Source organism: Telmatherina bonti (genome assembly GCF_933228915.1).
Source record: "Telmatherina bonti genome assembly, chromosome: 22".
Lineage (NCBI taxonomy): Eukaryota > Metazoa > Chordata > Actinopteri > Atheriniformes > Telmatherinidae > Telmatherina > Telmatherina bonti.
In genome coordinates this window covers 29,545,982-29,568,557 of record NC_136631.1, presented here as the reverse complement: position 1 = coordinate 29,568,557, position 22,576 = coordinate 29,545,982, and the positions used below count along the sequence as shown (strand labels likewise).

At 45.6% G+C, this 22,576-nt stretch overlaps 1 protein-coding gene across 1 annotated transcript in view; it reads right to left on the bottom strand.

The window, feature by feature from the left end:
- The window catches only part of sgpp1b (sphingosine-1-phosphate phosphatase 1b), a 29,684-nt gene extending 14,000 nt beyond the window's left edge, over window positions 1–15,684 (bottom strand). Inside the window, exons 1-2 of the mRNA XM_079262786.1 lie at window positions 14,659–15,684; window positions 3,180–3,269 (exon numbers count right to left, since the gene is read on the bottom strand). Coding sequence (XP_079118912.1) covers window positions 3,180–3,269; window positions 14,659–15,465 — 897 coding nt within the window. The 5' untranslated portion in view covers window positions 15,466–15,684. The remainder of the gene's footprint in view (window positions 1–3,179; window positions 3,270–14,658) is intronic.
- Window positions 15,685–22,576: the final 6,892 nt, after the last annotated feature.

Sequence of the window (22,576 nt, the reverse complement as noted above, 5' to 3'; positions counted from 1 at the left end):
AGGACTGAGGACAGACAGATGAAGGACTGAAGACATACAGATGTAGGACTGAAGACAGACAGATGAAGGACTGAAGACAGACAGATGTAGGACTGAAGACAGACAGATGTAGGACTGAAGACATACAGATGAAGGACTGAAGACATACAGATGAAGGACTGAAGACATACAGATGAAGGACTGAGGACAGACAGAAGACAGACAGATGAAGGACTGAGGACTGACAGATGAAGGACTGAGGACTGACAGATGAAGGACTGAAGACAGACAGATGAAGGACTGAAGACAGACAGATGAAGGACTGAGGACAGACAGATGAAGGACTGAGGACTGACAGATGAAGGACTGAAGACATACAGATGAAGGACTGAGGACAGACAGATGAAGGACAGAGGACAGACAGATGAAGGACAGAAGACAGACAGATGAAGGATAGGGGACAGACAGATGAAGGACAGAAGACAGACAGATGAAGGATAGGGGAAAGACAGATGAAGGACTGGAGACATACAGATGTAGGACTGAAGACAGACAGATGAAGGACAGAAGACATACAGATGAAGGACTGAAGACAGACAGATGTAGGACTGAAGACAGACAGATGAAGGACTGAAGACATACAGATGAAGGACTGAGGACAGACAGATGAAGGACTGAGGACTGACAGATGAAGGACTGAGGACTGACAGATGAAGGACTGAGGACAGACAGAAGACAGACAGATGAAGGACTGAGGACAGACAGAAGACAGACAGATGAAGGACTGAGGAGACAGATGAAGGACTGAGGACAGACAGAAGACAGACAGATGAAGGACTGAGGACAGACAGATGAAGGACTGAGGACAGACAGAAGACAGACAGATGAAGGACTGAGGAGACAGATGAAGGACTGAGGACAGACAGAAGACAGACAGATGCAGGACAGAGGACAGACAGAAGACAGACAGATGAAGGACTGAGGACTGACAGATGAAGGACTGAGGACTGACAGATGAAGGACTGAAGACAGACAGATGAAGGACTGAAGACAGACAGATGAAGGACTGAGGACAGACAGATGAAGGACTGAGGACTGACAGATGAAGGATAGGAGACAGACATATGAAGGACAGAAGACAGACAGATGAAGGATAGGGGACAGACAGATGAAGGACAGAAGACAGATAGATGAAGGACAGAAGACAGACAGATGAAGGATAGGGGACAGACAGATGAAGGACAGAAGACAGATAGATGAAGGACAGAAGACAGACAGATGAAGGATAGGGGACAGACAGATGATGGACAGAAGACAGACAGATGAAGGATAGGGGACAGACAGATGAAGGACAGAAGACAGACAGATGAAGGATAGGGGACAGACAGATGAAGGACAGAAGACAGACAGATGAAGGATAGGGGACAGACAGATGAAGGACAGAAGACAGATGAAGGATAGGGGACAGACAGATGAAGGACAGAAGACAGACAGATGAAGGATAGGGGACAGACAGATGAAGGACAGAAGACAGACAGATGAAGGATAGGGGACAGACAGATGAAGGACAGAAGACAGACAGATGAAGGATAGGGGACAGACAGATGAAGGACAGAAGACAGACAGATGAAGGATGGGGGACAGACAGATGAAGGACTGAGGACTGACAGATGAAGGACTGAGGACAGACAGATGAAGGACTGAAGACAGACAGATGAAGGACAGAAGACAGACAGATGAAGGACTGAGGACAGACAGATGAAGGACTGAGGACTGACAGATGAAGGACTGAAGACATACAGATGAAGGACAGAAGACAGACAGATGAAGGACAGAAGACAGACAGATGAAGGACAGAAGACAGACAGATGAAGGACAGAAGACAGACAGATGAAGGATAGGGGACAGACAGATGAAGGACAGAAGACAGACAGATGAAGGATAGGGGACAGACAGATGAAGGACAGAAGACAGACAGATGAAGGATAGGGGACAGACAGATGAAGGACAGAAGACAGACAGATGAAGGATAGGGGACAGACAGATGAAGGACAGAAGACAGACAGATGAAGGATAGGAGACAGACAGATGAAGGACAGAAGACAGACAGATGAAGGATAGGGGACAGACAGATGAAGGACAGAAGACAGACAGATGAAGGATAGGGGACAGACAGATGAAGGACAGAAGACAGATAGATGAAGGACAGAAGACAGACAGATGAAGGATAGGGGACAGACAGATGATGGACAGAAGACAGACAGATGAAGGATAGGGGACAGACAGATGAAGGACAGAAGACAGACAGATGAAGGATAGGGGACAGACAGATGAAGGACAGAAGACAGACAGATGAAGGATAGGGGACAGACAGATGAAGGACAGAAGACAGACAGATGAAGGATAGGGGACAGACAGATGAAGGACAGAAGACAGACAGATGAAGGATAGGGGACAGACAGATGAAGGACAGAAGACAGACAGATGAAGGATAGGGGACAGACAGATGAAGGACAGAAGACAGACAGATGAAGAATGGGGGACAGACAGATGAAGGACAGAAGACAGATAGATGAAGGACAGGGGACAGTCAGGAAAAGCAGGTAGAAAAACGATGTAAAAACACGACCAAACATACAAATAATAATGATCAATAATGTAAGCTATCATCAGGATCATGAAGTGTTGATCTCTTTGTATGTGAAAAGTGGGGATGTGAAGGCTGCATCAGGTATGAAGGGTTTAGTCTCGTTCTGCATGGGGCCGGACCCAGAACAGCTGTTACTGCAGGTTGAAGCTCGAATTACAGCTGAAAGGTTTCCTGTTCCGCTTCCATCTAGTTGCTCGGTCACACAACTGTTCCTGGAATATTTCAGTCATGTGCATCATTTATAATCATCAATAATTCACCTTTTCTCCATAGTAAATTATTCTTTTCTGTGAACTAATTATACAGCTACAGAGGAGCCGAAGCTCTCTAATGGGAATGTTCTCCACCAGAGACGCTCTGCAGACAGCAAACAGAAAAATAAGGTCATCATGTCAGACATAAAGAGCTGGGTTTTAAACAGAGACTGGGCGAATCATGTCTGGCAGACTGACATAAAACAAAACAGAATATTTATCCTGAATGTTAGGCATTGCATTCATATACAAACAATGGAGCTGAAGTCGCACCGTGCTCGTAGCATGAGACTTACCAGAACCGAATGCATTCCCATGTAGATCCGGCTGGAGCACACCAGCACACACCAGCAGAGCGCCAGGATGAAGCCTAGGGTGTGAGGGTACTGTGGGGGTGGAGACAGACAAGGACAGCTCAGTACAATGATTCACATCTAAAGTTCTAATCAGCAGTAAATCATTGAAAACATCTACTGTCTGCTTGGCTTGAAATAATCCCTGCTGAAACATCTGAGTTATCCAGAGGATATGATTATCTGCTGATGTCTGCTGCACTCCCGTGACCTGATCAATCTTTCAGCAGTTCTGCTGTATCTCTGTCAGCTGCAGCTTGTCTGCAGCACAGCAGGAGGAAGGAAAGTCCAGTTCATTTCTACATCACCGTCAAGCACAAGGTGTTCACATGCTCAGAGTTAAACAGGCATTAATGGGAAGAATTAAGTCTTAGTTTTCAGTTTATTCAAAGAAAGAAAACCTGGAAATGCAGAGAGGAAGGACAAACTGAAGCTGGCTTGATGCTGCAATCTGAGCTGCCAAAGTCAGATTTTCTCCGTCATATGACTCAGATTACTGGTTTTCTAATGCCAAGCTGCTGAAAGCAGTTTTTATCTGGGTCATATGAACACATACCATCCACATGCCAGGCAGCTCCTGCCATGCAGACAAAACCCAGCAGCGCAACACGCGGAAGTCGGGTCGGTGTCTTCTGTTCGGGAAGGAGACAATGATTCACAGGTTTACACCCACCACTAAAAGCCTTTTGTTCATTTTAAATCCGACATAATGCCAGCTCCGGGTGGAGAAACCATTAACCGCAGCCATTCCATGTGTTAGATGAAGACAGCGTTCTGAGAAGCAGATTGTTTAAACCAGTCAGTAAAAGTCTCTTCCAACATGTCAGCAGTCAATGTGCTGCCTGCACGTCAGCTGGTAATTATGTTGTTAGACGATGTAAAGCGAACAGTATATTTTAGTGATGTTAAAACAGATGCACTCATTTACATGTTGAAGACAAAACCTAATAATAATAATGATAATAATAATTATTACTATTATTATTACTATTATTATTATTATTATTACTATTATTATGTGGAGGAAACCCATTTCAGCCTCCTGTATACGAGATCTGGTTCTTTCGGTCACGACCCACAGCTCATGACCATAGGTGAGGGTAGGAACGTAGATCGACTGGTAAATCAAGAGCATCGCCTTCTGGCTCAGCTCCTTCTTCACCACGACAGACCGGCGCAGAGTCCACATTACTGCAGACGCCGCACTGATCCGTCTGTCGATCTCGCGCTCCATCCTTCCCTCACTCGTGAACAAGACCCCGAGAAATTTAAACCCCTCCACTTGAGGCAGGACCTCACTCCCGACCCAGAGTGGACAATCCACCCTATTTTGGCCGTGGACCATGATCTCAGATTTGGAGGTGCTGATTCTCATCCCAGCCGCTTCACACTTGGCCACGAATCGCTGAATTGAGAGCTGGAAATCACGGCCAGATGAAGCCAACAGGACCATGTCATCCGCTAAAAGCAGAGACCCAATCCTGAGGCCACCAAACCGGATCCCCTCAACACCTCCGCTGCACCTAGAAATTCTGTCCATCCAAACTGGACTCCAAACTAACTCCAAAAGTTATGAACAGAATCGGTGATAAAAGGCAGCCTTGGCGGATTCCAACCCTTACTGGAAACAACTCCGACTGCCGGGAATGCGAACCAAGCTGTGATGCCTGTCTTACAGGGACCAAACAGCTCGTACAAGGGGCTCCGGTACCCCATACCCCCGGAATACACGGTCAAATGCCTTCTCCAGGTCCACAAAGCACATGTAGATTGGTTGGACAAACTCCCATGCCCCCTCCAGGACCCCAAAGAGGGTATAGAGCTGGTTCACTGTTCCGCGACAAGGACGAAAGCCGCACTGCTCCTTCTCTATTAGACATTTAACTATCTGATGGACCCTCCTCTCCAGGACCCTTGAATAGATCTTACTGGGTAGGCTGAGGAGTGTGATCCTCCTGTTGTTGGAGCTCACCTTCTTGAAAAGAGAGACCACCATCCTGGTCTGCTGTCCCCGATGTCCATACGATGTTGCAGAGACGTGTTAGCCAGGACAGCCCCACAGCATCCAGAGCCTTAAGGAACTCTGGGCAGATCTCATCCACCCCCGGGGCCTTGCCAAGGAGCTTTTTAACCACCTCAGTGACTTAAGCCCCGGAGATAGGAGAGTACACCAGCTTTACTTCCTCATCACAAGATGAGTTGGTAGAATTGAGGAGGTCTTCGAAGTATTTCTTCCACCGACCCACAATATCCCGAGTCCCAGCAGCTCCCCATCTCCAATGTACACAGCGTTGACGGAGCACTGCTTCCCCCTCCTGAGTCGCCAGATGGTGGACCAGAATTGCCCCACAGCCATATGGAAGTGGTTCTCCATGGCCTCACTGAACTCCTCCCATGTCCGAGTTTTGCCTTGGCGACAGCCGAAGCCGCATCACGCTTAGCCTGTCGCTACCTATCAGCTGCCTCCAGAGTCCCACAGGCGAAAAAGGCCCAATAGGACTCGTTCTTCGCTTGACAGCATCCCTCACTGCTGTTGTCCACCAATGAGTTTTGGAATTACCACCACAACATGCACCAACGACCTTACATCCACAGCTCTGAGTGGCGGCCTCAACAAGAGCCATGGAATACAGCACACTCGGTCTCATTGTCCCCTGCCTTGCTCGGGACATGGTGAAGGTGGGAGTTGAAGCTCGCTCTGACAGGGGACTCCACCAGACGTTCCCACCAGACCCTCACGGCATGTTTGGACCTGCCAGATCTGACCGGCTTTCTCCCCCACCATCTGTGCCAACTCACCACCAGGTGGTGATCAGTTGACAGCTCCACATAAGCACAAACAAAAGTCAGGACACGTTCCCACAGCAAAAGTTAGAGGGAAGCTACCCTTTAGTCCACTGGGGTAAATCCCAACATGCAGGCACCAAGCCAGGGGCTGCTGAGAATGCCCACACCAACTCGGCGCCTCTCACCGAGAACAACTCCAGAGTGGAAGTAGGTCCAGCCCTTCTTGAGGGTACTGGTTCCAGAGCCCACGGCATGCGTCAAGGTGAGTCCAACTATATCTATCCGAAGCCGCTCAACCTCACACACAAGCTCAGGCTGCTTCCCCACCAGAGAAGTGATGTTCAACGCCTGCCAGTTTGTGCAGGCAAGAATCGGACCGCCAGGGGCCCCGCCTCTTGGTGCCATCCAGCTCACATTGCACCCGACCCCTACGGCCCCTCCAGCATGTGGTGAGCCCACAGGAGGTGTCACACTGCTATTCTGAATAAAAATGTTTTTTAATTCTGCTATAATCAATTAATGTCATCACGACAATTATTACACGTTAATAATTTACCACTGAACCAAGAGTACATTTACAGACACCATCCTCTGCTGTTAACAGACTTTTGTTTGGTTTGACTAATCTTCAACTGCATTTAGACTCAGGGAGCGCTGCATGTCTGAGTTTCATATGAAGATCAGTGAAATAAAGGAGGAACTATGAACAGAAAGCAGGTTTTTCACCAGAAGGAGACTCATTCAGCCAACCAGACAAACCTGTGTGTGGAGACGTGTGTGTTTATACACAGTAAAGTTCTGCTGGAAGACACCGTACCCCATACCTGTCATCCTACACTACAAGTCCAGGGGAAGTCCCAATAGCATCCATGCACATGAAGAACTGTGTTGTTTGTTTGGGTTCAGTTAGAACCAGACAACATGAAAGTTTGTCCCTTTCAGGTCATTTCTGGATGTTAGAAGATACTTTTACAACTTTATGTGAAACTGGAGTTTCACAGCAGCTGGGTACAATTTCTGCCTCTTTCACAACAACTGGAACTGCAGCTGGCAGAAATCTGCTGGGAAAATATGATAACATCACTGATGCTGGCGGGAAAACTGCAGCGCTCCCACATTCACTTCCTGCTAGAGGGAGGAAGTCTGACACTAAGCTGCTTGCCAGCTTGTTTCTATTCAGCTGGAAAACACACTTCATCTTGACTCCACCTTCCACCTGTCCTCTCCCCATCAGACTCCCTCCAGCCTGTTGTCTCCTCTTCTTTCATGTCTGTACGAATCTGCCTCAGCTTCCTAAACGTCCCATCTCATTGCTGTCTTCACCAACCGTAACTGTGCTTTATGTTTATCCCGTCCGGTCTCCGGTTCTTTGCGTTAGACCAGTGTCATCCTCATACATCTGGCTTGTGTTACTGTGAGTTGGAGAGGGGAACAGAGGAGAATCCGTCTGAATCCAAACATTCCTGCTTTGCTCAGACAAGCCGGCAGGAAGTCTTAAGAAGCAGCACAAAGCCGAGCACAATGGGAGGTGAAGACTCAACCCTTCCTCTTCCCTTCCATTGGTGCTGTTGTGGACCTGGATTCTGGTTTACCGTAGCCTTTCTGACATTAAAACATGTTACAACACACAAACAGTGTCCGTGTAAGATTTAACACATCAGCAAGACCGCAGAGCAGGCATCACCCTCAGTGTTTTCACAGGTTTCTGACACCTGACAACGTAAGCTACAGTCATAGAAGGCAAGTCTGACCTAACCCTCATGATCTGATCCCGATTCAGAGACCTGGCATATCATTTAAAAAAAAATTACTGCTATTAATGAAATGAAATGAAAAACACATAAAGCTTTATGTTTATTATGTTTATTCATCACATAAAGCCTCTTTATGTATTTTGGCAGTGTTAAACTTATTAAACTTGTATAAAAGACTTGGTCACTAACTGGAACAGTGTTCTTTACCAACACACACTCACTTGTCAGGTACAATTGTTCAATATCTGATCAGCCAATCAGGTGACAGGAACTCATGACGGCGACATGCACCAGAATGAGGAAGAACATCTGGTTTCGCTGGGTGTAAGATCAGATAGACGTGTTGTATCCACTGAAATTTCCAGAATCTGAGCTGATCTCATTAAAACAATGAGTGACGGTTACCACCACACACACATGAACAGCATTTCATTTATAACCCATCAGCATTAAGGATGGATCTCATGGTTTCTTTCCATAGACTGTATATAAAGAGATGGACGGAGTCTCTGTGACGTCACCCGTAGGTTTCTGAAGAGCTGAATTGAAGCTCAGTGGGTGGTTCCTATCGTCACCATGTTGGCAGCGTCATGCGCGTCGTCTTGCCCGGAAAATACAAATATGGGCAAAGAGGTGGAGCTGAGAGGGGGATTGTGAGCGTCATGGAGGATGATTGACATCAAGCAAACTCCGAGGTTTCTGTAGCTAAGAGCTAACCGAGCTAACTCGGAGATAACAGGAGCTAACCAGCTAATGGAGGTAAGCGGGCTAAAGCTAAGTCACGTTGCTAACTGTCTTAAAACCGCGGTTGTTCTACATTCTTCTTACTTAAAGCGGGAGATCGGGTACCTGCAATCAAAAGGACACGTCCCTAAATATGCCGAACTTCGAGATTAAATTACTTTTAAACGGGCGAGTTAGAAAAAAAATTCACTCCCTCCACAGTTGTCATGAAGGTAAACCTGACCCATTAAACCGAAAATGGATTTTTGAACCAGACTGTAAACATGTTTATTTCTGCCATGAAGTTGGTCTTTTTAACATGGGAGTCTATGGGGATTTGCTCTGTTTTGCAGCCCCTAGCGGATGAAGGGGGAACTGCAGTTTTATGCACTTCCACATAGGCTTCCCTTTTAACCGCCGGAGCTTGCCGCTTGTTTCTTTTGTCCTTATTTGAGCAAAACAACATCCAAAGTGAAACACGACGCTGGTGGAGATGAGTTTAAAAGCCAGAAAGTCCTCATCAGAAGACAAAGCTCTTACTCAGTCTGAACTGTGCTGCTTTTCTTTGATAAAACCAGCTGTTTCACTTCCGACATATGGTGCTTTGCACCATCCACATGCTGATTCTTGCTTTTCTTTGGTTTCTCTCTGCTGCAGCAAACATTCATTCATTTCCGAACCGCTTATTCCAATTCAGGGTCGCGGGGAAGCTGGAGCCTATCCCAGCTGGCTTTTGGGCGACAGGCAGGGTACACCCTGGACAGCTCGCCAGTCCATCGCAGGGCCACACACAGAGACGAACAACCACTCACGCTCACACTCACTCCTAGGGGCAATTTAGAGTGACCAATTAACCTATCATGCATGTGTTTGGACGGTGGGAGGAAGGCGGAGTACCCGGAGAGAACCCACGCATACACAGGGAGAACATGCAAACTCCACACAGAAAGGCCAATGACCAAACCAGCCAAGGATTGAACCAGCGACCTTCTTGCTGTGAGGCCACAGTGCTAACCACTGCGCCACCGTGCAGCCCTGCAGCAAACATATTTACTATAATATGCTAAATAATAAGATGACATGATGCTTCAAGCTCTGATGAAACCTCCTGGGTGTTTGCGGCATTCTGATGCCTCAGCTGGAGTGCGTCAGGTTTGGTTCATGTAGCTGACTAACAGCGTTGTGCCGCAGTTTCTCTTCTGCAGGTTTCTGCAGTCTTTCAGCAAGAAAATCCAAAAACCCAGAAACAGATTATAACAAACCGACCAATCAAAAGGCATGACTAGTTATTCGCACAGCCAGACTTCATGTCTGGAAGGGAGAGCCTCTCTAGGCCTACAGTGGTGATTGCATAACCAACCGTATGCCGACGTCTTAGCGAGTCTGGAGCTGCAGAAAAATTAATTTTCTTTGGGTGTGACACTTCAGAGCAGAAAGCCCATAAAGACTCTGAAGGCTTAATCAGTCCCGGCATGATAAGGTGGTTGCCGAGTCTACATTGTATCCTAGTAAAACATTTAGTCTTATTTGTGAAAAAATATCAGCTTTTTAAGGCAAAGTGGACCACATCTGCCATTTAATGGTCTTTAGACACCAGGACTGATGCCAATAACTACATGAAACTATGAATATTACGGACGGGAAATTCAACGTTTTTATCTCTGCACAGCAAGACGACGTGAAAAGATCAATAAAAACAATAAAAATGACAACATTTATATTGGTTTATTTTTATTTATTTGAGAAAAAAATTTTTAACCAAAAAATCTATTTTAAAAAACGCAAAGCAAAAAAAAAAAAAAAAAAAAAAAAAAAAGGCAGATATTTAATTTGATTTTTCCTCCCCTAGTCTATATAAGTACTCTGTATAAAGTGGCTTCATGTGAACAGTGAAGCCAGAAAGAAGCGCTTTCCTCTGGTTTATTCCCAGTTAAAGGTTACATGTTGTTGGAGCCATGATGGAGAACACATGTGTGCTTGTCGGGCTGCTTTGAATACATATTGGACATTAAGTGTGAGACGGCTGCTTCTCCGCAAACATAAGAAGTTATGAGGAAATGTAGACAACACAGAGGGGAGAAGGGAGGGCTGAAAGTCGCAGAGCAGCTCGAGGAAGAGTCCATGCAAGCAGAGAGGATCACATCTGATTGGCTCAAATGGATCGCTTGGTTTCATGTCTGGTTACTAAAACACGAGTAATAACGAAGTTAACATGTGGTCTGGAGCTGACCTGCAGATTTACACTCAGCTGACACAAGTTTCCTCTCAGTCTGGACCAACATGGATGTACCACACCAGCGCTGGAGAAAGCGCTCTTCTTATCTTCTGTCTTTAATCATTTCATAACTTTGTTTTATAGTGTTGTAAAAATATAAAATATGTGAGCTGGGACGTTGTATCTCTGCTTCACGTTGCGCAACACAATGTAAAAATCTTCTCCTGAGACGGAAACAGACAAAGTTACAGTTTGGTCCCAACTGGGGAGGTTGGTGTGATAACAAACATTCATGCTTTATCACACAAACCTCCCCAGATCGGGACCAAACTGTAACTTTTATTCTCCTCGGTTTGGCAGCGGTTTTGTCTGTTTAGCTGGAAACATCCGGCTAAACTTATGTCATTTTGCTCTCGTGGACATGACTGAAGACGGTTCGACACATCAGGCTGGCAGAACGTTTTTCTTGTTGGGCTTCGAGAAGTATCGGTTGGTTGGACATTTGAAGTGGTTAACATGGGAAAGCAGGAAGCGGAAAGTTAAGCAGCTGATGGAGGTGGTGAGAAAGTACAAACATTTTTACAACATGTGGCATTAAAACACACAGACGCAGCAGCGTTCACAAGCTGCCTCACCAACTTAATCAGTAAATATGAAATAACCGAAACCCGGTTATTGCACATAAAGCAGAGCAGAGATCCCTCCCCACTGCGAAGAAGCTTCTTGTGGAGGATGAATGGACCTGATGAAAAATAATCTGTTTTGTTCTGCGGCCTCGAGAGGAAGACCACAGTTCTTGTTCCGTCTCATGGAGGACGGAACAAGTTTTACACACAAGCATGATGGTTAGGGCTGCAAATAACGATTATTTTAGTTGTTGACTAATCTGTAAATAATTTTTTTGATTAGTCACGATTATTTCTGTCACGCCCAATATCTGTGCTTCCAGTTGACGCAGCTGTTTTTACTGGTTCCAATAGGTTTTACCCCACTCTCTTCATCTGTATCATATGAATGTCCCCCTGATTCCCAGTCAGTCACAACATGATGTCCTTAGGAAGTTAAAAGAATTGGTTTTGGTTTGTTAGCCAGATGCTGCTAAGTCTTACAGAAAGTATTAAACCACAGTATGTCTAGTGTCCATAGTGTTTACCAGTCTTCCCAGTGTTTCCAGTGCCTCCCAGTTTTTCCAGTGTTCCCTGTGTGTCCGAGTATTCCCGGTGTTTCTCAGTCTTCCCAGTGTTTCATGGCTCTTGTCTAACATGGGCTCTACTATAACTTCATGCTTTCAGTGTGAACAGAATTAAATCTGTCTTACCAAACCTGTTTGTAGAAAACCAGAAGCATTACTGGGGCCTTCATCACCTTATCCCACCGAGACCAGCAATCAGTCTCTCAGAGTGTCAGGCTTTCTGCTTCGGACTCTTGCATTTTCCCATGCGTAAACACGAGGGAACTAGGGCTGGGCGATATGACCTTTTAGTAATATCCCGATATTTTTATGGCATGTCACGATATACGATATATATCTCGATGTTTACCTTAGCCTTGAATTAATGCTTTGGTGCAGACAATCACATCAGTAAGATGATTTTGTGTCTCCATTAAAACATAACTGTTCATACTGCATTAAGATATGCTGATTTTAAACATTCATGCCAAAAGGATGAAATTGTAATGAAGCAAACTGATCAAAACCGCATTTATTGAACAGTTAAAGCAGTGGCAGAAACATGTCATTTTAAAACAAAATAAAGTGCCTTCGCATGATGTAATAAATGCAACGTATGAAAATAGGGGCTCTAGGGGGGACTTTTCAAATGATGAACTATTATAAGGCTTTGCTTTATGGATACGTTTTTGAGTTGTCGTGTATTTTTTTTTTAATCGCAGAGTTTAGCATAGAAATCAGTCTTATAATACAGAATGTCCTCGTATCGTCTCCAATAAACGGCTTCAGCCAGTTTTTAATTCAGGATTTGATTCCCACTGCTTTCTGTACTTTCTAGAGACATGACGAGCTAGATAAATATGCTTGTGTCACACACAGTGGATGAGGCGAGTAAGTGACAGAGGCTGTGAATGTAACCAAATATAATTAATTATTTTTGCGTGACGTAAAAAACTTTGTAATTTACGTCCCACTCTGTATTCCAGAGCGGGATCAGTGGCGGATTTGGCTGTTCATTGTGACTGTAGGTGGAGTCGTGCAGGTGTCCTCTCTGCTCCTCTGACTGGCTGCAGCTGCAGCCGGAGCGACCGAGTGCTTTAGGACGGGGAGAGACTCTCGCTCGTAACAATAACTTTACAATATGCGCTTTAAAGTCAGTCGCTAAAACACCAGGAAAGTCTCCAATAACTCCAGTAAAAGTTGCTAGATTTGTCGCTAGTCGCTTTTCACAAAAAGTCGCCAAATTTAGCGAGAAAGTGGCTACACGCTGCCTCTCATGACGTAGCACGTAGCTCACGTTTTGTACGTAACAAGGTGCGCTTGTTTTAACTCTCTGTGCAAAGCGGTGCAGAGTCGATGAGGAGGGAGGAAACCCCGCCCACAGCTAAAAACAACTGTGTGACAACAGGATACTCGAATATGATGAATATAGGCATTTTCTATATTCGCACAGAGGACTAGCAACGATATATCGAGTACATTCGATATATCACCCAGCCCTAGCGGGAACCCAGGTTCTGGCCCAGGTTTCTGTCTGGGATCCACACATTTTAAGTCAGTGAAAAAGATCCCTGCCAGTCTTTGCTTTAAGATGAATCTGCAGACATACAGACAGAAGAACCTGGAGCTACTGTCACTACTGATTAGTGAATACTGGAACACACAGAATTACATAATTCTCTGTGTTTAACAATGTAACTAAGGATTATTACCCAATTTGTTTTCAGCATGTGCCTCTCTGACTGTTGAGCAATAAATCCACCCTTTATCAGCCAATTCATCATTTTCCAGGCTGTTTCTGCCTATTAGAAGCTCTCATATCATATGTGGTCAATTTACCGGCCTCTTTTCTACTTTCTGTATGAATCACACAGACTTCCTCCAGTCTGAGTCCAAACAGTGATGTGAACAAAACATCGCTTCCTGCAGTGTCCAAACACAAAGCTGTGTTGTTCCTCTACATGAAACACCAGGACATGAGCAGAACAACAGTAGTGGATTGTTGAAACGAAACTCCCCTTCAGTCCTTCAGGACATGTTCACCAGGAGACAAACCCAAGAATGTGTGCATGGCAGAAAGCTGAGAGTCCGTCTCCAAACATGTGTTAAGAGTCAACTTGATGTTTAGCAAGACCTCTCAAAGCTATGTTTTCATGACGTTATTAGACTTTACCATAATGGTAAACAAGCTAACGGTGGCATCCAGACATGTTTAATAAACTACAACAAACTTTCGTTTAAAGGTTTTTAGTAGGATCAGGATAACTTTTACTTGCTGAACCATTACTGTTAAAGCAGATAACGTAGGCTAACCCACATCATTTTAGTTCCTGGTAATCCAGATTGAGTAGTCTTGAAAACTGAATCTGGACCAGGGTGACCCAAAACCTGCATAAGACTAAAATGGATAACCAGATCCTGGATCCAAAAAATTGTTTTGATCCAAATCTGGATAATTTTGATCCGGATTAAATCTTTTGAAGACTGGCCCCTAGGTTTCTGTTGCCGTGGTTACCAACTAGCCTTAGAGCCAGCAATCATTCAGAACAATCAGACTTTTCTTTTACAGGTGTCCTACAACAGTTTTAATGGACACCTTGCAGCCAATCAGAATGGAGTATTCACCCATAACTAAATGTCTTCCTGCTTGTGGTTTCTATTCCCTCTTTTCTCTCTGTTTTTGGTAAAAAAAAAGTTGTGAAACATGTTCCAGCTAACTTCCCTGTTCTCCTGGCTGCTTGTGCACCTGTGTGAGGGTGAGCTGGTGTTTACCTCCCAGCGGCCGTAGGTCAGGAAGAACAGGGAGAAGGGGATGGCCGTGCCCGACATGGCGTGTGTTGACGGCATGCTGTACTCCGAGTTGTAAAACATCTCCACTTTCACCACCGGCGGAGAAGCGGGCCGGGACCAGCCGATCACGTCCTTGGTGCACTGTCCCAGGTACATGACCCAGACCCAGATCATGATGAGCCTCCTGCTCACCCAGGCGTCCACGTTCCACATGATGAAGGGGAAGAAGGTGATGTAGAACATCTCGTTGCCAAGCTCGGTTCCGAAGGTGAACAAGTAGAACAAGAACCGGTTCTCAATCACGAACTCCTGTCCAGACTCGCCTGTGAGGGAGTTTTTGCGCAGAGGTTTCACCGTGCTGCCCCGGGTTTTCATGCCGTTCTCCGCTCCCCGGGATCCCGACTCGGGTGCACCAGGTCCGGCCTCGGCAGCTGCCGGATCCACGCCGACCGTTTCTCCCCCCGCGGTGGCCGTGGACACTGCCGCCCCGTTCTGGAAAGCACTGTCGCTGTCATGTCCGAGACTCTTGGTGACTTTCAGACCGATAATCCTCCTCCTGACCTCCGGGACTGCCTGTAAACTCTCCCCCTCCCCGGCTCCCATAGCAAGCGGCACTCCGCTCACCGTTTCCCCGCTCCAGTGGTGGCAAGCGCCGTTGGAGGAGCGAGCCCGGTCCGCTGCCTTCCCGCCGGTTCTGGTGAAGCTGCTCCGAACCCCACAGATGCGCTGAAAGCGGGCGACGAGGTGTGGATCCTGCAGAAAGCGGAGCTGCTCCTTCAGCCTCTCCATGTTCAGCTGCGTTGCAGAGCTCGGCTCGGAGCGGCGGTGTTAGCTCCCCGGCTAACGGTGGCGAGCCAGCGCGTGCATCTCGGCTAAGAGGTGAACCGTTTTCAGGTAAGCGCGCGACTCTTCAAAGAACAGCAAACGCAGTTTTCATTTACCTCCCTGAGGCCGAACCGAACCGAGCCGGGGTTCTTCCTGCTCACAGTCCCGTCACGCCGCGCGAGCTCTTCCCGTTGCCTTCTGGTTCTGTCGGAAATTTGATAAACGGTCTCTTTAGTGTGCGCGTGGGCGGCTGGCAAGCAGCTCCGAGGCGCATTATCGCCACCAATCTACGAGAAAGTGAAGCGAAAGAGAAAGAAGAAAGGGATTTTTGTGTCTCTGCAGCTCGGCTTCCATGTGGTTTGTTTCTGTGTTACATTTTCTGAAACTAAACGCTGCCTTCTGCCGCTGGGCTCTACTTGATCTTATTTATTGTAAGACTTGTAAGAGTTTTTCCTCAAAAGAAATTAATTCTTCTCTGTTTTTTTTAGCCTCTTCCCACCATCAAAAAAACTTGGGGAAAAAAGGTCTAACTTCTGGTTTTATAAATGTCCCTAAACGTCAAGCTATAATGTCTTTATAAACCATCCACACAACTTTCTGAAACAGCTTACCCTCTTCAAACGTCATATGATTAAATCTTTCTTCATTTTAAGAAATCGTTACTCATGATTGTTTTATTTTTCTCTTGTACAGTTTTGCCATGAAGGTCGCCAGGTCACAACATAAAAATATTAATACAATCACATTTTGTTGCAGACAAGACTCTTATCACCACCAAAGATTTCCCCCTGTTTATTTTATATATATATATATATATATATATATATATATATATATATATATATATATATACCTCCGCAAGGTATATGTGTATATATATATATATATGTATATATATATATATGTGTATATATATATATATACATATATACACATAAATTGCTCAATTAATGTGTTTTTCATTTGTTATTGACCATTATAAATAAATAATACTGACATAAATGTAACAGGACAGCTACAAGAAAAAAAAAGTAGTTTCTTACCAGCTGCATCACCACCTTCCATTCTCCATCATTCCAGTCTGGCTTTAGACCCTCCAGCAGCACAGAGACTGCCTTGGTCAGAGTTCTGAACGCCCTGCTGATGGCTACTGATCCCGCTAGCCTCCGCAAGGTAGGAGTTATATGGGCCAGCACTCACTTTCTTCAGCTTCTCTCTCAGGGAGGCAGGAATGTCACAACCATCAACAGACTGGCTCTCTGGTCCCCCAGCTTTTTAATCTACATGCTTCTCCTTGCCATGCCATCATCTTTCTTTCATTTGCCGAAGATACTCAAACATCTGCTGACACTTACCTGGATCTCTCCCAGGCATCTAGTTGCCTTGACAACATCAGTCTCTGGGTGGGCCAAACTCCTTCCAGTTAAACCGAAAGCCTCCCTCCTGCTGTCTGTGGGCCAAAGCAGCCCTCCAGGACAAGGTCCTGCAGGTTTTACAAGTTTCCCAGATGCAGCAACCCTGACTTGTGAAGTGCTTGATGTGAAGTTCTGCACAACTGTTTATCCATTAATGTGAGTTAGAACTGAGGATCCCTGGGCTTAGGGCATGGATATCCTGGTTTTAGATATTTAGCTCCATTCATTTCATCCATTTCATTTGGATCAGCAAACATAAAACCAACAGAACCGTGTCTATCCAGAACTGGAACCAGACATCCTGGGGTTTTTTTTGTTTTTGTTTTTTTGAGGAATCTTATATTAAAACTGTTGGATTAGAGAAAAACGGCACCTGAAAGCATCCGCAGCAACATGACAAACACAAAACAGTCTTCTAGAATAGTTTAATTAGCCTTGTTCAAATGACATCATCTTAAATAGGACATTTTAATCAAAATATAAATACTGGATCTTTAACAGCAGCTGCTCTTTGTTTGTTGTGAATGTTTAGTTATGTTGATGAAAGTTGCAAACAAAGGAACACGAGTCAAACGAAGGAAACAAACACTTTCACATGAAACATGTACTGATAAGCTGGAGAAAGAAACATGGATTTTTGCTGAGGTTAGGCTTCATATTTAATCAAAAAACATTTTCTGAGCTGCAAATGAAAAGAAAATCAATGTGTTAGAGGAGAAACAGATGATGGTCGCACATAAGCTCTGCTGAGTGGACTTTGTTCAGACTCATTCATGCCATTTCATCAACATTTAGCAACAGTTACATATAATTTTTATAAGAACTGTGTGTTTTTATATGATTATAATCTTAAATTGTGTGAAGAAACAGGATAAGAAATGGCACATTTCTTTGTTAGAGTGAAATATAGGCTTTTTAAAAAAAAAAAAAAAAAAAAGAACCCATAAAACTAATATTTGTTTCATAAAATGTATTAAGGCCAAACCGAGTCAGGGTTAAAATGGCGGGGTTTTCTTCTGTTTCAGGAACTAAGTGAGATTTTAACCAAAGCTGCTACAGAAAGTATTCTTCTTACCCAGCAAGGGGCAGCAAAGTGCTGCAACGTAAAGTCTGATGTTGCAGGAACCGGCGGCTTTACAACCAACGGGCTCGGTTTCTTCTCGTGTCCAGAGATTATCACAGCAAACATTTCATACATAACACGTTCAGTACCAGAAGCAGATCAGTGAATGTTCTTCTCACAAGCTGAAGGTGCAGAAAATCAGCCTGTAAATTCCTGATAGCACTCAGCAGAAAGAAAACAGACAGAGATCCTGAGACAGGAGAACCCTGCTGATGCATGTGGCATCCGGCTGATCCTAGGGGAAAGGAGGCCTCGCTGCCTCCGCCTGGCCAGAATCTGCCTGGTTCCCTCACAGTCTCAGCCGTGCTCATCCAAGCTGCACAGCAGCAGCGGCTGGCTGGTGAAGCTGTAGAAGCAGCCGGCCGGCGGGTAGCAGGGCAGCAGCCGGTAATGTTGCAGCTCCTCCAGGCTCAACGTTGAGGAGCAGCAGTTCCTCACCAGCATCTTCACCCTCTTCCTGTTGGGGTGCACCCACCTGTCCACCTCCTTCTCTTCATGGTGGATCTTTCTCAGCAGGTTGTTGATGAGGACAGAGCGCCTCAGGTAAGTCTCAGGGTTTTCCAGGAACCTCAGCTTCTCCAGGGACAGCTTCAGGATGCAGCTTCGGTCCTCCTGCAACATCAGGTGCTGCACAAAGGAAGCAAACATCCATGTATATCAGCTCACATTTGGGATGGCAAATGCAAAGCAACATGCATGGAACAGAAGGAAGACATGCTAAACACATGCAGGAGGACACGCTAAACACATGCAAGAGGACACGCTAAACACATGCAGGAGGACACGCTAAACACATGCAGGAGGACACGCTAAACACATGCAGGAAGACGTGCTAAACACATGCAGGAGGACACGCTAAACACATGCAGGAGGACACACTAAACACATGCAGGAGGACATGCTAAACACATGCAGGAGGACACGCTAAACACATGCAAGAGGACACGCTAAACACATGCAGGAGGACACGCTAAACACATGCAGGAGGACACGCTAAACACATGCAGGAAGACGTGCTAAACACATGCAGGAGGACACGCTAAACACATGCAGGAGGACACGCTAAACACATGCAGGAGGACATGCTAAACACATGCAGGAGGACACGCTAAACACATGCAGGAGGACACGCTAAACACATGCAGGAGGACATGCTAAACACATGCAGGAAGACATGCAGGAGGACATGCTAAACACGTGCAGGAGGACATGCTAAACACATGCAGGAAGACATGCTAAACACATGCAGGAGGACGTGCTAAACACATGCAGGAGGACACGCTAAACACATGCAGGAGGACACACTAAACACATGCAGGAGGACACACTAAACACATGCAGGAGGATATGCTAAACACATGCAGGAAGACATGCAGGAGGACATGCTAAACACGTGCAGGAGGACATGCTAAACACATGCAGGAAGACATGCTAAACACATGCAGGAGGACGTGCTAAACACATGCAGGAGGACACGCTAAACACATGCAGGAGGACACACTAAACACATGCAGGAGGACATGCTAAACACATGCAGGAAGACATGCAGGAGGACATGCTAAACACGTGCAGGAGGACATGCTAAACACATGCAGGAGGACACACTAAACACATGCAGGAGGACACGCTAAACACATGCAGGAGGACATGCTAAACACATGCAGGAGGACACGCTAAACACATGCAGGAGGACACGCTAAACAAATGCAGGAGGACACGCTAAACAAATGCAGGAGGACATGCTAAACACATGCAGGAGGACACGCTAAACACATGCAGGAAGACGTGCTAAACACATGCAGGAGGACACGCTAAACACATGCAGGAGGACACGCTAAACGCATGCAGGAGGACACACAAAACACATGCAGGAGGACAAGCTAAACACATGCAGGAGGACATGCTAAACACATGCAGGAAGACATGCTAAACACATGCAGGAAGACATGCAGGAGGACGTGCTAAACACGTGCAGGAAGACATGCTAAACACATGCAGGAATACATGCAGGAGGACATGCTAAACACATGCATGAGGACATGCTAAACACATGCAGGAAGACATGCAGGAGGACATGCTAAACACATGCAGGAAGACATGCTAAACACATGCAGGAGAACACGCTAAACACATGCAGGAGGACACGCTAAACACATGCAGGAAGACATGCTAAACACATGCAGGAGAACACGCTAAACACATGCAGGAGGACACGCTAAACACATGCAGGAAGACATGCAGGAGGACATGCTAAACACATGCAGGAGGACAAGCTAAACACATGCAGGAGGACATGCTAAACACATGCAGGAAGACATGCTAAACACATGCAGGAAGACATGCAGGAGGACGTGCTAAACACATGCAGGAAGACATGCTAAACACATGCAGGAGGACATGCTAAACACATGCATGAGGACATGCAGGAGGACATGCTAAACACATGCATGAGGACATGCTAAACACATGCAGGAGGACATGCTAAACACATGCAGGAAGACATGCAGGAGGACATGCTAAACACATGCAGGAGAACACGCTAAACACATGCAGGAGGACACGCTAAACACATGCAGGAAGACATGCTAAACACATGCAGGAGAACACGCTAAACACATGCAGGAGGACACGCTAAACACATGCAGGATGCATGCATGAGGACATGCTAAACACATGCATGAGGACATGCTAAACACATGCATGAGGACATGCTAAACACATGCATGAGGACATGCTAAACACATGCATGAGGACATGCTAAACACATGCAGGAGGACACGCTAAACACATGCAGGAGGACATGCTAAACACATGCAGGAGGACACGCTAAACACATGCAGGAAGACATGCTAAACACATGCAGGAGAACACGCTAAACACATGCAGGAGGACACGCTAAACACATGCAGGATGCATGCATGAGGACATGCTAAACACATGCATGAGGACATGCTAAATACATGCAGGAAGACATGCAGGAGGACATGCTAAACACATGCATGAGGACATGCTAAACACATGCAGGAAGACATGCAGGAGGACATGCTAAACACATGCATGAGGACATGCTAAACACATGCATGAGGACATGCTAAACACATGCAGGAGGACACGCTAAACACATGCAGGAAGACATGCAGGAGGACATGCTAAACACATGCATGAGGACATGCTAAACACATGCAGGAGGACACGCTAAACACATGCAGGAAGACATGCATGAGGACATGCTAAACACATGCATGAGGACATGCAAAGAGAGACTGAAGAGGGACAGTGTTCAGCTCTGGAAAGAGGAAGAAGAAAAATTGTTTGTACTTTTTGAAAATATCCATGAAGACTTCTGTGCAGATCCTCCTCCTCCGCATATTTCCTCTTGAAGTAAGCAACTTTCGACGTTGTTGAATGACTTGGTCTCTCCTGGAGGGTGCGAAGGGGGCGGTAAAACCAGATCATCACCCAGCATCAACATATCAATAACAAGAAACATGTCACACAGCAGGACGGACTAAACTGCTTCTTGTTGAGTTTCCATAAAAAGCTGTTTCCATCTGGTTTTCATCCATTTCACAGAGAAGCTTCTGCAATCTGTCAGCAAATCCTCACATTTAGAGCCTGATGCCATTTATTATAATAATTATTTATTCTTGATCCAACATGAGTTCCAGATGAACATGGAAAAATGTGGAAAATGTAAATAAATCCAGAATCTCATCATCTTTTTCTTCCCAGTAGAAGATAAACAACATATCAGACGATGAAACTGAGACATTTTATCATCTGATGAAAAATGTGAATATGATGCAGCGACATGGAGGAGTTTTTACTGGTTTAACTGGGAACAAGTCAGTAACATAACTGGGTAAAAAAGGAACATTTCAGAGCCTCTCAGATGGAAAGATGGACAGAGCTTCACCAACATGAAACACACTGGATCTAAACATTTAGAAAACTGCTCCTTAAAGATCCTCCATCTACAGTGTCAAATCAAGAAGAATCTCTGTATGCGTGGGACAGGGGAGACATGCAGATGTCAGCAAGATGCTGAACCACATCCTGCATCCATCACAACAGCATGGCTTCACAGGAGAACTGGTCTGCCTAAAATCCATCATGGAAGCCAAAATCCAGCAACAAGATCCAGTAGAGCAGCTGGAATCCTGCATCTGACCAGAACAGGACGACATTCCTCTCCTAAAACTCCAGCAGCTGCTCTCCTCACTTCCCAGATATTCACAGAGAGATGCTGACAGTAGAGGGTAACGATGCTAAACATCATGCTTGAACTACTTTTTACGTATGTGTTCTGATCACCTTCATCATTACTTGATTTTCCAGCATTTGTTTAGAGGGTTTTTGGGTTCTTCAGACCGAACGAGAAGCAGCTGCTTACCTGCTGATAGTGGTCTGACGCTGACTGGGATCGCAGTTTAAATCAGACTTAATCTGAGCCTCTTCATCACCTTCAGGATCCTGCAGACAGCACTGAGGAAGAGGGGGAGAGAGCACAGCAACCATTCATCCTTTTCATCTGGGG